Genomic DNA, 14,344 nt, shown 5'->3' on the forward strand with positions numbered 1-14,344 from the left:
ACGTCACACAGATACCACACACACACACAGATGACACACGCATGTCACAGAAGGATGTCACACAGATGACACAAACATGTCACACAGATGTCACACACACGGATGACACACAAATGACACACATACACACAGACGGCCACACGGATGGACAAAACGGACTGTGCAACACGTGCTTTTTACACGGATGTGAAAGGGGCCTAAAACAAGGAAGAAGCCCTTTGTCTTTGACATTGGAGATGGAAGTGATGACACTTTGGCTGCTTATCTTTTAAGATATAAATCTCTGCACATCGTGTCCGGTCATAAAACAGTAATGAGTCTGTGTATAAACAATGCAGAACGCTTCCCTTAATAATCAATATCTCACAGGAGGAAAACAAATCTTCCCAGACTGAAAGTGTAAAAAGAGACGTCATTCATCCCAGGAGACTCGGTAATTGTTGCATTAACCAACTTGACAACTTCCGGTCTCATTAGGAGATTTTCTCCATTGTGTCTTTGCTACAAGTACCTGTGATATAGACTGGTTCAATGCATTTATCACTCCCTGAAGATCAATCAGTAGGATAAGTGTGCAGAGCCAATCCATACAATGATGAGCGTGATGCGATAGACTAATCCGGAAGAAGCTGATTATCGCTGACCGGCCGCAGTCACAACACACGATTCTGGCCGGTGTTTTGCATCAGAATTTGCAAGCCAAAATACAGAAGAAAACAAAATTTGACAGATTTCTCCTCTAACTAGAGATGAGCAAATCCTCCAAGATTAGTATTGGACATATTTGCTTGATTTGGCCAGCAGAATCGATAGAAAGTTTCCTGGTTGAGATGCATCCCATTGACAGGGGTTCTTGTGGTATCATGGCCAGTGATTGGTCTCACATGGTCACATCGCATTGACTTGGGTTCTTCCGATGCTGAAGCCATTCATTGGCCTCACATGGTCTTGTAATGGGTTGATGCATCTCATTGATGAGGGTTCTTCTGGTACCAATGCCAGTGATTTGTCTCACGTGGTCACATCTCATTGACTTGGGTTCTTCCGATGCTGAAGCCAGTGATTGACCTCACATGGTCTTGTAATGGGTTGATGCATCTCATTGATGAGGGTTCTTCTGGTACCAATGCCAGTGATTGTCTCACGCGGTCACATCTCATTGAATTGGGTTCTTCCGATGGTGAAGCCAGTGATTGACCTCACATGGTCTTGTAATGGGTTGACCCATCTCATTGACGAGCGTTCTTCTGGTACCAATGCCAGTGATTGGTCTCACATGGTCACATCTCTTTGAACTGGGTTCTTCTGGTGCTGAGGCCAGTGATGGCCCCATGCAGTCATTTTATGTATGTAATGCAGTTTTTGTTTTTTTTTGCAGTACTGAAGACAATGATTGGCCTCACACGGTCTCGTAAGTGGTTAACACATCTCATTGACATGGGCTCTTGTGGTACCAAGGCCAGTGATTGGCCTCACGTGGCACATCTCCTTAACTTGGGTTCTTCTGGTGCTGAGGCCAGTGATTGGACTAACATGGTTTGTAATGGGTTAATACATCTCATTGAGATGGGTTCTTGTGGTACCAAGGACAGTGATTGGCCTCATGTGGTCACATCTCCTTGACTTGGGTCCTTCTGGTGCTGAGGCCAGTGATTGGACTAACATGGTTTGTAATGGGTTAATACATCTCATTGACATGGGTTCTTGTGGTACCAAGGACAGTGATTGGCCTCATGTGGTCACATCTCCTTGACTTGGGTTCTTCTGGTGCTGAGGCCAGTGATTGGCCCCCTGCAGTCATTTTATGGAAGTGATGCAGCTTGGATTTTTGCAGTACCGAAGCCAGTGATTGGCATATTCTCGTAATGGGTTGATGCATCTCATTGACATGGATTTTTGTGGTACCAAGGTCTGTGTTTGGCCTCATGGTCACATCTCAGTGACTTTGGTTCTTCTGGTACTGAAGCCAGTGATTGGCCCCATGCAGTCATTTTATGAAGGTGATGCAGCTTGTTTTTTGCAGTACTGAAGCCAGTGATGGACCTCACATGGTCTTGTAAAGGGTTGACACATCTCATTTACGTGGGTTATTGTGGTGCCAAGGCCAGTGATTGACCTCACTTGGTCACATCTCATTGAATTGGGTTCTTCTGGTGCTGAGGCCAGTATTTAGCTACATGTGACTACATGGGCAGCTTGGTGACTCAGTGGTTAGCAGCACTGTTGCTTTGCAGCGCTGGGGTCCTGGGTTCAAATCCGACCAAGGACAACGTCAGCAGTAGTTTGTATGTTTGTATCTCCCAGAATCCAAAGATATACCAATAGGGAATTTAGATTGTGAGTTCCAATGAGTGCAGTCATGATAATATCTGTAAAGCGTTGTTGAATTGCCACGAGGCCCTATGGGGATAGTGGGAAACCGGGGCCTCTAAGGTAACCCTCAGAGTAGGCGGCCCTTTGCTATCCCTATTTACAGTGATACCCCTAATGGTGGGGTGGCTACTCCTGACCAGCCTTGATCTTATACCCCCACCAACTCCCCCAGTGGGGCGAGGGCAGGAGTGTGATTTAATTCCCAGAAATAGTCAAACAGGGGAAACCAAAATTGTGTCACACAGCATGCATACACAGAGGTATAAAACAATGAGAAATTAGGAGTAAAACAAGAGCAGGAAGGAAACAACAAGACAAGATAACTCCACAACAACACCAAGCACAAAGCAACTCTTTCTCCAGAAAATCTGGAACACCACAACACACAGACCAACACAACGTAGACTATAGTTGGCGTGGGTAGAAGACTTCCTCAAGCCTAAAAATGAGAGGAGCAAAAGTGATTGGCTTCCTTACAACATGTCATCAAAGAATCCTAACGAGCAGGCTAGCAGAAGTTAACTCTTGCTAGCCTGTCTATGAATGAGCAGACAGCAGGTCAATGGCCGAGTCTGCCTGAGTTGATCAGAAACACCAGAGAAACCATCGGATGGAGTGTCTGAATCTGTAATGTGAACAGAGCCTGATGGCAGTCTCTGAATTTTGTGGAAAGCACCGTGTGACAGGAATATAATGGCGCAATATAAGCAGAGCATGATAAATAATAATAATAATAATTAATAATAATAAAAAAAAAGTAATAATAAAGACAAATCTAAGACCAGGGAACTCTGGCGGAGGGTTAAATACAGGACAAACGAGTATAATCTGTTTAATTAATTTTACTCCTTTCCAGCACTCAAAATTAATCAGCTAAATGCCATCTGACTGGTCTCTAATTTGCTGTAATTATACAAATTAAAGCCCCCAAATTTAGAAAAGTCATAATAAATTTGATTAGTTATGGATCAAACCGCTCGTCATCTCTGCTCCTAAGCTTTCATGCGCATGCACACTCCTTTCAGTTAAGCGTGCATGTGTTCCTGACCGGTGAAAGTGGAGAGAACTTTTACTAGACCTCATTGGAGGCAGCTTATTTCCCAATATAACAAAAGGCTTGGACGTTAGAAATCCCCTGATATAATTTGTCAGGGGGCAGTCGGGAGGCCCCACATGCGCTACTTTTCTTTACCGTCTTAAGGAACAGTCTAGGGTTGGCCATGCACATGTATTGGAGCACCCTGATACTTCTCAACAGAATAGAGGTGTCTGGCCGTGGAATATGCATACCCGGCTGAGCATGCATGTCTATGGTGAAAATGCCAGAATTAGTGTGACGATTATTACAGGCGTATCATCAGCTTATTAATATGAGCTGTCCGCTCTACGTGCACATCTCGTTTATTACAAACCTGTATTTCCTATTTAGGCCCTGTGCGCACTGCAAAATGGAATTTTCTCCAGAAAATTTCGCAGGTATTCAAAGATTTCCGCACCCGCGGTAAAAAAAAAAACGCGGCAAACCGCACCCGAAAACCGCATGCGGTTTGCCGCGGCTTTACCGCAGTATTGTTCGCGGTATTGCCGCGGTTTTGCCGCGTGCGGGTTGGTATGTGCTTTATTGCATTCAATGCAATAAAGCACATTGAAAAAAAAAAGTAATTTCATTCTGAGATAGAGAAATAGGCAGAAGAATAGATAGAAGAATAGATAGATAGACAGACAGAGGGATAGATAGATAGATAGATAGATAGATAGATAGATGGATAGATAGAGGGATAGATAGATAGATAGATAGATAGATAGATAGATAGATAGATAGATAGATAGATAGATAGATAGATAGAGGGATAGATAGATAGATAGATAGATAGATAGATAGAGGGAGAGATAGATAGAGGGATAGATAGATAGATAGATAGATAGAGGGAGAGATAGATAGATAGATAGATAGATAGATAGATAGAGGGAGAGATAGATAGATAGATAGATAGATAGATAGAGGGATAGATAGATAGATAGATAGATAGAGGGATAGATAGATAGATAGATAGATAGATAGAGGGATAGATAGATAGATAGATAGAGGGATAGATAGATAGATAGATAGAGGGATAGAGGGATAGATAGATAGAGGGATAGATAGATAGATAGATAGATAGATAGAGGGATAGATAGAGAGATAGATAGATAGATAGTACTCAGCAGTGAGGGACACTCACTTCAGGAGACTCTCCCATCTCTTCCCGGATTTCAGCTCCATGAAGGAGGAAGAGAAAATATATATCCTGCTGGGGGAAGAAGAGAGCGCAGTGGAGATAGCAGCGCAGTATGTGAGCGAATGCCATAGACTTCGAGAAAGAGAACTATGATAAGTCATGGACTTCCATAGCCCCCCATCCCAGATGTGGCCCCCCCAATCCCCACCCTGGATATGTCCCATCCACCGTTACCACAGTCCCACCGTGGATATGCCCCATCATAAGCCATGGACTTCCATAGCCCCCATCCTAGAAGTGCCCCCACAGTCCCCACCCTGGATGAGCCCCATCCATCCTTCCTACAGTCCCCACCCACCATCCCCACAGCCCCAGCCCCTAATGTACACTTGCTTTGGCAAAACTAATTTGTATTTGGTCCTGCCAATAAAGCTTATTTGATTTGATTTGATTTGATTTGATTTGATTTGATAGAGGGAGAGATAGATAGATAGATAGATAGATAGATAGATAGATAGAGGGAGAGATAGATAGATAGAGGGATAGATAGATAGATAGATAGATAGAGGGATAGATAGATAGATAGATAGATAGAGGGATAGATAGATAGATAGATAGAGGGATAGATAGATAGATAGATAGAGGGATAGATAGATAGATAGATAGATAGATAGATAGAGGGATAGATAGAGAGATAGATAGATAGATAGATAGAGGGAGAGATAGATAGATAGATAGATAGATAGATAGATAGAGGGAGAGATAGATAGAGGGATAGATAGATAGATAGATAGATAGATAGATAGATAGAGGGATAGATAGATAGATAGAGGGATAGATAGATAGATAGATAGAGGGATAGATAGATAGATAGATAGAGGGATAGATAGATAGATAGATAGAGGGATAGATAGATAGATAGATAGAGGGATAGATAGATAGATAGATAGAGGGATAGATAGATAGAGGGATAGATAGATAGATAGATAGATAGAGGGATAGATAGAGAGATAGATAGATAGATAGATAGATAGATAGATAGATAGATAAATAGATAGATAGAGGGATAGATAGATAGATGGATAGATAGATAGATAGAGGGATAGAGGGATAGATAGATAGATAGATAGATAGAGGGATAGATAGATAGATGGATAGAGGGATAGATAGATAGATAGATAGATAGAGGGATAGAGGGATAGATAGATAGATAGATAGATAGATAGATAGATAGATAGATAGATAGATAGATAGATAGATAGATAGAGGGCAGATTGCTGCATTTCTCACTGTCGGTAGTGAGTTCACATTACCGGCCGTGGGAAATGCCCTGGAGTTACCTCGCTGCGAGCCTGCATTCAGCAGTGTCTGTGTCAGTCGCGGCTGGATGCAAGCATCGCAGGATGCCGGAGCTGTGGATTACGCCGGAGCTGTTGATTACGCCAGAGCTTTGTTTCGGGAGGGGTTAATAAAAGGGTGAACGAGGCTTGTTTGTGTTTTATTTAAAATAAAGGATTTTTCGGTGTGTGTTTTTTCACTTTACTTACGGGTTGATCATGTCAGCTGTCACATAGACGCTGTAATGATCAAGCCTAGAGTTAATGGCGGCGATCCGCCACCATTAACCCCTTGTATTACCTTGACTGCCACTGCTACACGGCAGCAAGAAGAGCCGGGGACACGCCGGTAGTGCCGCATAATGCATGCGACAGTGCCGGGGCAGCTGCGGCTGATATTCTCGGCTGTGGGAGGGGGAGTGAGGCGGGGGACATTAACCCTGCCCCTCTCCCTCCCCAGCCTGAGAATACCGGGCCGCTGCTGTGTGCTTACCCCGGCTGGACGGTAAATATACAGCGGAGCCCACGTGTTTTGGTTTCTATATTTCCATTTGATTTCTATGTGTATTCTATGTGTCTGTGTCTGTGTTCTATGTCTGTGATCTGTGTGTTTACTCTCTGCTCCGCTTCCTCTTCCTGTAATGACATCACTTCCCTGCAAAACCGCAGGCAGCGATGTACATTACCGGAGGTAAACCGCGAAATACCGCAGGGAATAACGCAGGAAAACGCAGTGAACCGCACAGAATTTGCTGCCTGCGTTATTCCTGCGGGATTTCACGATTACATTGGAGTCAATGGAATGAAATCCCGCAGCGATGTGCGGAAAAGAATTGACATGCAATTGGTTTTGCTGCGGGAATCCCACAGCAAAACATGCAGCTGTCAAAATCCGCCTAGTGCGCACAGGATTTTTTTTTCCCATAGGTTTTGCTGGTGAATCACTGCAGAGATGTTATGAACATTTTCTGCAGCGAAACATGCAGCAAATTCGCAGAAAATCTGCGGCAAAATCCGTTAAGTGCGCACAGGGCCTATTTAATGGTGTGTGCACACGCTGCATATTTGGTGCAGAAATTTTCCGCATGAAATCTGCACCTTTTGCAGAAAAAAGTGCACAAAAACGAATGTGTTTTTGGTGCGTTTTTTGCTGCTTTTTTTTCATGCTTTTTATTTTAAGTGAATGACTGGAAGGGCTAAACAACGCCCCAACAATTGACATGCTGCAGATTTTTTTCTGCACCAAAATCTGCACTAAATCTGCAAGGAAAAAAAAAAGCAATGTGTGCACAGCACTTCAGAAATCTCATAGACTTTGCTGGCTTTAGGATTGGCATGCAGATTTTAGTGCAGATTTCTCAAAAAATACATAAAAAAAAACACACTGTGTGCACATAGCCTTAAAAAAAAAAAATGTTTCATCATCTTTTCTCGGATCTCTGTGTTGCACCATTCCTTTGTTATTGAGACATATAGAAAAAAACAAAAAAAAACGCTCACCACTGCAGAGACAAGCCCGAATAGATCCTCCTGTTAATATCCAATGGTCCGGCATGGATTACGGCAGCTAGCCGAGAAGATAATGGAACAAAGCAGTAAGGAAAATCCAGCTGGACTCCAGAGGATAAATAAAAATTCTTCTTTATTTATTTCAACTTGATAAAATAATATCCATATTGCAAGTAAAGACACCTGAATGGCAGATGTATACCCCAACGCGTTTCGGCGAGATTGTTGACCTGAGGAAGGTGTCTCGCCGAAACACATATTTTTAATCAAGTTGAAATAAATAAAGAAGAATTTTTATTTATCCTCTGGAGTCCAGCTGGGTTTTTCTTACTGCTTTGTTCCATTCCTTTGTTATTCCTCCTGAAAATGAATGAATAAATTGATAATTGACTGTTACCATTTCTCTTCGTAATATGTGCTTTCCGAAATAGTCTGATTTCATCAGCAGCAGTGATCAGAAAATATCAGTGTGTGGGAACCTTACCCCATGGACAAGGGGAACGGTAACTCTCAAGTTATCGTTCATACATTTCCAGGAGGAATAACTGAGGGACAGCAGAAAGCAGAAGAGAACTTGGATGTTCTGAGCAGCAGTGTATTTTCGTTTCCACAGTTTACAACATGTAATTCGATACAATTTTAAGAGAACAGATTAAAGCAACTTTCCAACTGATGAAAAATATTGTCATTACCTGTTGTAAAGCCCCGTGGTGTCCTCTGCCAGGCTGCTGATTCATTTGACTAGCCGTGGTCAATGCAAAAGTAGGGGGCGTGTCCCAGACTACCAAGGATGAGAGTGCACTGCATAGTCTGAAAGTGCAGCGACTATACCGTACAGAAGACGCACTCGTAAATTAGCGGATTGGCAGCACAATGAATTAAATGGACAGCACCGGATAACATTACTAAACATTCCGCAGATAATGTTAAATTCTTGTGTCAAACTGGAGAATCCCTTTAAAATCTAGTTGAATCTTGAACTTTCATTACCACTCCATAGACTTTCATTATGAAATGTAAGATTTGTGGTTGCTGATTTTGCTCTGTTTGTTCAGCTAAAGACCAATACACACCACTGATAATGACTTATTACCATCAAAGAGCAGATCCAGAGAGTAATTACACCTAAATATCAGATGATCTCTCCTGCTCCGGATATAAATCTTCATCCTTATATGTAGGACACGGCACAACCTGCTCCGCCACTTCCTTTCATGTGCTAATTACACATACTCAATGCTGTTCACTATTATCCATGAACATAAAGAGAAAAAACGTAATAAAGCAAAGTTTACACTTCATATTTACATGCATTTGTTTGTAAAGAATAGATTTCTATGGGCTTCCAATTAGTTTGCATCATTTTGCAAAAAAAAATAAATAAAATTGTCAAGCTATATCCAATTAAATCTGTTCAAAAATTAAGATTAAATTATGAAAACAGATTATACTGAGTCTTTTCTTGCAAAACTATGTATCAATCTACCCAGTTCCCCCTGCTCTATAACATACTGCCTGCAGATTACACTGCATCTTCATGGTGGCAGGTTCCCTTTAAATTTAGATTTTCTCTTAAAAGGGCTTTACACGCTACGATATCGCTAGCGAGCGTACCCACCCACGTCGTTTGTGCGTCACGGGCAAATCGCTGCCCGTGGCGCACAATATCGCTAACACCCGTCATACGGACTTACCTGCCTAGCGACGTCGCTGTGGGCGGCGAACAACCTCTTTGTTAAGGGGGAGGTTCGTGTGGCGTCACAGCGACGTCACACAGTGGCCAACCAATGGAAGCGGAGGGGCGGAGACCAGCCTCATTATCAACACGCCGACCTCGTTGCCGGAGGACGCGGTTGTTCATCGTTCCCGGGGTGTCACACGTAGCGATGTGTGCTGCCTCAGGAACGACGAACAACCTGCGTCCACAACGACCAACGAGATTTTGAAAATGAACGACGTGTCAACGATCAACGATTAGGTGAGTATTTTTGATCGCTAACACTCGCTCAGAGCTGTTACCCGCAACGACGTTGCTAACGACGCTGGATGTGCGTCACGAATTCCGTGACCCCAACAACATATCGTTAGCGATATCGTTGTGTGTAAATGGGCCTTTAGACTTGATGCTGTTGGTGTATGTATTTAAAAAAAAAAATCCATTCCAGAATTGTTGTATAAGTTAGCTGGAACTAAAGGGGTTCTCCAGGCTTTGGATGAAAGTCTGCATTCATTCTATCTCACTGCAGACATCTGAGTTTTAATACCATATAGAGCGCACACTGTCAAGATTCTCCAGTGTTGCCAGTCACTGTCAGGATTCTCCAGTGTTGCTAGTAATTGTCAGGATTCTCTAGTGTTGCCAGTCACTGTCAGGATTATCAAGTGTTACCAGTCACTGTCAGGATTCTCCAGTATTACCAGTTACTGTTAGGATTCTTCAGTGTTCCTAGTCACTGTCAGGATTCTCCAGTATTACCAGTCACTGCCAGGATCTCCACTATTGCCAGTCACTGTGAGGATTCTCCATTGTTGCTAGTCACTGTGAGCATTCTTCACCGTTGCCAGTCACCATCAGGATTCTCCACAGTTGCCAGTCACTGTCAAGATTCTCCATTGTTGTCAGTCATTGTCAAGATTCTCCAGTGTGGCCAGTCACTGTCAGGATTCTCCAGTCTTGCCAGTCACTGTCAGGATTCTCCACTGTTGCCAGTTCCTGTCAAGATTCTCCACTGTTACCAGTCACTGTCAGGATTCTCCACAGTTGCCAGTCACTGTCAGGATTCTCCACAGTTGCCAGTCACTGTCAGGATTCTCCAGTGATGAAAGTCACTGTCAGGATTCTCCAGTGTTGCTAGTAATTGTCAGGATTCTCCCATGTCGCCAGTCATTGTCACGATTCTCCAGTGTTGCTAGTCATTGTCAGGATTCTCCAGTGTTGCCAGTCACTGTCAGGATTCTCCAGTGTTGCCAGTTCCTGTCAGGATTCTCCAGTGTTGCCAGTCACCATCAGGATTCTCCAGTGTTGCCAGTCACTGTCAAGATTCTCCAGTGTTTCCAGTCACTGACAGGATTCTCCAGTGTTGCCAGTCACTGACAGGATTCTCCAGTGTTGCCAGTCACTGTCAGGATTCTCCACTGTTGCCAGTCACTGTCAGGATTCTCCACTGTTGCCAGTCACTGTCAAGATTCTCCAGTGTGGCCAGTCATTGTCAGGATTCTCTAGTGTTGCCAGTCACTGTCAGGATTATCTAGTGTTACCAGTCACTTTCAGGATTCTCCAGTATTACTAGTCACTGTCAGGATTCTCAAGTGTTGCCAGTCAATGTCAGGATTCCCCAGTATCACCAGTCATTGTCAGGATTCTTCAGTGTTCCTAGTCACTGTCAGGATTCTCCAGTATTACCAGTCACTGCCAGGATCTCCACTATTGCCAGTCACTGTGAGGATTCTCCATTGTTGCTAGTCACTGTGAGCATTCTTCACCGTTGCCAGTCACCATCAGGATTCTCCACAGTTGCCAGTCACTGTCAAGATTCTCCGGTGTTGCCAGTCATTGTCAAGATTCTCCAGTGTGGCCAGTCACTGTCAGGATTCTCCAGTCTTGCCAGTCACTTTTAGGATTCTCCAGTCTTGCCAGTCACTGTCAGGATTCTCCACTCTTGCCAGTTCCTGTCAAGATTCTCCACTGTTGCCAGTCACTGTCAGGATTCTCCACAGTTGCCAGTCACTGTCAGGATTCTCCACAGTTACCAGTCACTGTCAGGATTCTCCAGTGTTGCTAGTAATTGTCAGGATTCTCTCATGTCGCCAGTCATTGTCAGGATTCTCCAGTGTTGCTAGTCATTGTCAGGATTCTCCACTGTTGCCACTCACTGTCAGGATTCTCCAGTATTACCAGTCACTGTCAAGATTCTCCAGTGATGCCAGGCACTGTCAGCATTCTCCAGTGTTGCCAGTCAATGTCAGGCTTCTCCATTTTTACCAGTTAATGTTAGGATTCTTCAGTGTTCCTAGTCACTGTCAGGATTCTCCAGTATTACCAGTCACTGTCAGGATCTCCTCTATTGCCAGTCACTGTCAGGATTCTCCAGTATTGCCAGTCACTGTCAGGATTCTCCAGTATTGCCAGTCACTGTCAGGATCTCCTCTATTGACAGTCACTGTGAAGATTCTCCAGTGATGCCAGTCACTGTCAGGATTCTCCAGTTATGCCAGTCACTGTCAGGATTCTCCAGTTATGCCAGTCACTGTCAGGATTCTCCAGTGTTGCCAGTCACTGTGAGGATTCTCCACTGTTGCCAGTCACTACGAGTATTCTCCATTGTTGCCAATGAGAGGAAGTGGTCACAGCAAGTATGTGATTTGCATTCTTGTAGCTTACTTGCTGTGCACGCTTAGTTGGAATGTGAGTGGAAGTTTGCAAATCACATCCTTGCGTTCACATGACCGCCCCCTTCCGCTGACAACACTAGAGAATCCTGACAGTGTGCGCACCGCTCACTGTCAAGATTCAGATGTCTGCAGCCAGATAGAATGACTGCAGACTTTCTGCCCAAGCTACTTTAAAATGTACTCATTGTCTTATAATTAAAAAAAACCTTATACATACAGCCTAACATGATTTTTTTCAAGTTAGTACACTAGCCCTATCAAGTCAACAAGATCTATTTAATAGTATTTTCACTGTATATTGTGAAATGTGATAACAGATCATTCTATAAAGTCTTTACTGTTGCTAAATACCAAATATAATTTAAAAGTGCACCGAGCAACAAAAAATAAATTGGGGAACAGGAGACTAATATCCATATTATATTTTCACCTTATCCACTTCCAATTTAAAGAAATATAGTCCAGAATTGAGCTTAATAAATGAAGATCAACCAAGACACAGGACAAGATCAGTGCCGGGCATCAGCTTCTCTGCGATCTTCTCCATAAAGGGTACAAAGCCTTATATACAAGCGCAATCAACAAATTATTGAGGATTTTGCTACATTCCCCTATAAATGCCACTTACAGTTTATAATAAAGAGAATATATCATTGATATCTTGTTTTCAGTATAAAAAAAATAATTCTCATGATTTATATATATATATATATATATATATATATATATATAAAATATCTCAGTATAAAAAAAGATAAAAAAATTATCTTCATCATAAACAGTATAAAATATATATATATATATATATATATATATATATATATAAAACATCTCAGTATAACAAAAGATAAAAAAAATTATCTTCATCATATACAGTATATATATATATATATATATGTATATATATATATATATATATATATATATATATATATATATATAACATCTCAGTATAACAAAAGATAAAAAAAATTATCTTCATCATATACAGTATATATATATATATATATATATATATATATATGTGTATATATATATATATATATATATATATAAAATATCTCAGTATAAAAAAGGTAAAAAAAAATTATCTTGATATCATATACAGTATATACAGTGTGTGTGTGTATATATATATATATATATATATATATATATATATACACACGGTGTGTATATATATATAAATATATATATATATATATATAAAATATCTCAGTATAAAAAATATATATATATAAAAAATAAAAAAAAATGTAGAAAATATATATTTTTACATATATATATATTTACATATATATATATATGTAAAAAAGCTCAGTAATAATAAAACATAACAAATAATAGTTCTATAATATTAATAATAATAATTATTGATCACAAATCTAACATATCTCCGCATTAAAAAAAAAATAATTTTCTTGATTGAATATGTTAAAGAATATCCAAAATATCTCAGTATCAAAAAACTGAAAAAAATAATGATTCATTAAAAAAAAAAAAGAAATAAACAATTGAAAAATAAAATTGCTGTAAGATTGAATTTTTTTTCCCTAAATCCTGATGTGCAATGGGTTTGGATTGAGTTGTGCATGCTGGATATTATGTACGGAGATGTGGATGATTGATACATTGTCAGAATGAATGACTTGCTACTTACTTTGGGAGACGCGCCGGTGTCTGATGCCGGCTGGTGACAGAATCTTCTCTCCGGCTGCTCTCTGAATGAAATGCATTTATTCCATGATGTGGAGAGAGAGGGCAGATGTGGGAGGCAGCGCTGTTCTCCTATGCCGTGGACGGCGAGCCCTCACATCACCAGGCTCTTATACAGACCTTATCTTCTACCTGTGCTGCCCATTGGCTTCTGGAAGGAGAATGATGCTGGAGTAAATCCTCAGAAGTGGATGAAAGAAGCTTGTGGGGATTGTTCCTGCAGTGATGCATCTCTGACATTCAGCTCATTTCAAGGCTATTAGCCATATACGTACACGTAGTGTTAGCAATAAAACAAAGGTTTAGGGTATATTAAGACATTTCCTATTTGTTGCTTTAGTAGTAACAGGAGGGAGGAAAGGGTTAATTGTGCTGCGTGGAGATAAGCAGGAGAGAAATCCAAGGGTTTTGATTATTCAACGCGTTTCAGAGTCCAAACGACTCCTTCATCAGGAATCAAAAACCACTGATGTACTTTTTACTATAGTAAATACTATGTACTATTTGTTGCTTTAACGTTTTACCTGTTTCTCTCATATCATTAGATATGTGACAGATAGAAGAAAGGTACAATTTCCTGTCAATTTCCCATTCATAAATATAAAAAAGGCTCAAAATTGCTGACTTCAGGCTGGAATGGCTTATCATATTTCCAACTATACTTCATTCAGAGTAAGCATACCAGTCACTTCAGGTGACTTTCACTATTACCCGTCCTGGACTTTTCAGTATAGCATGTCCTGTTTGTGCACATGAGGAATAACTCCATTTCTGGCCATTATATAATGTGTATACTGT

The 14,344-nt window shown here is 41.2% G+C and overlaps 1 protein-coding gene across 1 annotated transcript in view; it reads right to left on the reverse strand.

Moving 5' to 3' along the window:
* The window catches only part of LOC142310742 (neurotensin receptor type 1-like), a 53,044-nt gene extending 39,352 nt beyond the window's left edge, over positions 1 to 13,692 (reverse strand). Inside the window, exon 1 of the mRNA XM_075348377.1 lies at positions 13,491 to 13,692. Coding sequence (XP_075204492.1) covers positions 13,491 to 13,566 — 76 coding nt within the window. The 5' untranslated portion in view covers positions 13,567 to 13,692. The remainder of the gene's footprint in view (positions 1 to 13,490) is intronic.
* Between the last annotated feature and the right edge of the window lie 652 nt (positions 13,693 to 14,344).

The sequence above is a fragment of the Anomaloglossus baeobatrachus genome, chromosome 5 (genome assembly GCF_048569485.1).
Source record: "Anomaloglossus baeobatrachus isolate aAnoBae1 chromosome 5, aAnoBae1.hap1, whole genome shotgun sequence".
Taxonomy (NCBI): Eukaryota; Metazoa; Chordata; class Amphibia; order Anura; family Aromobatidae; genus Anomaloglossus; species Anomaloglossus baeobatrachus.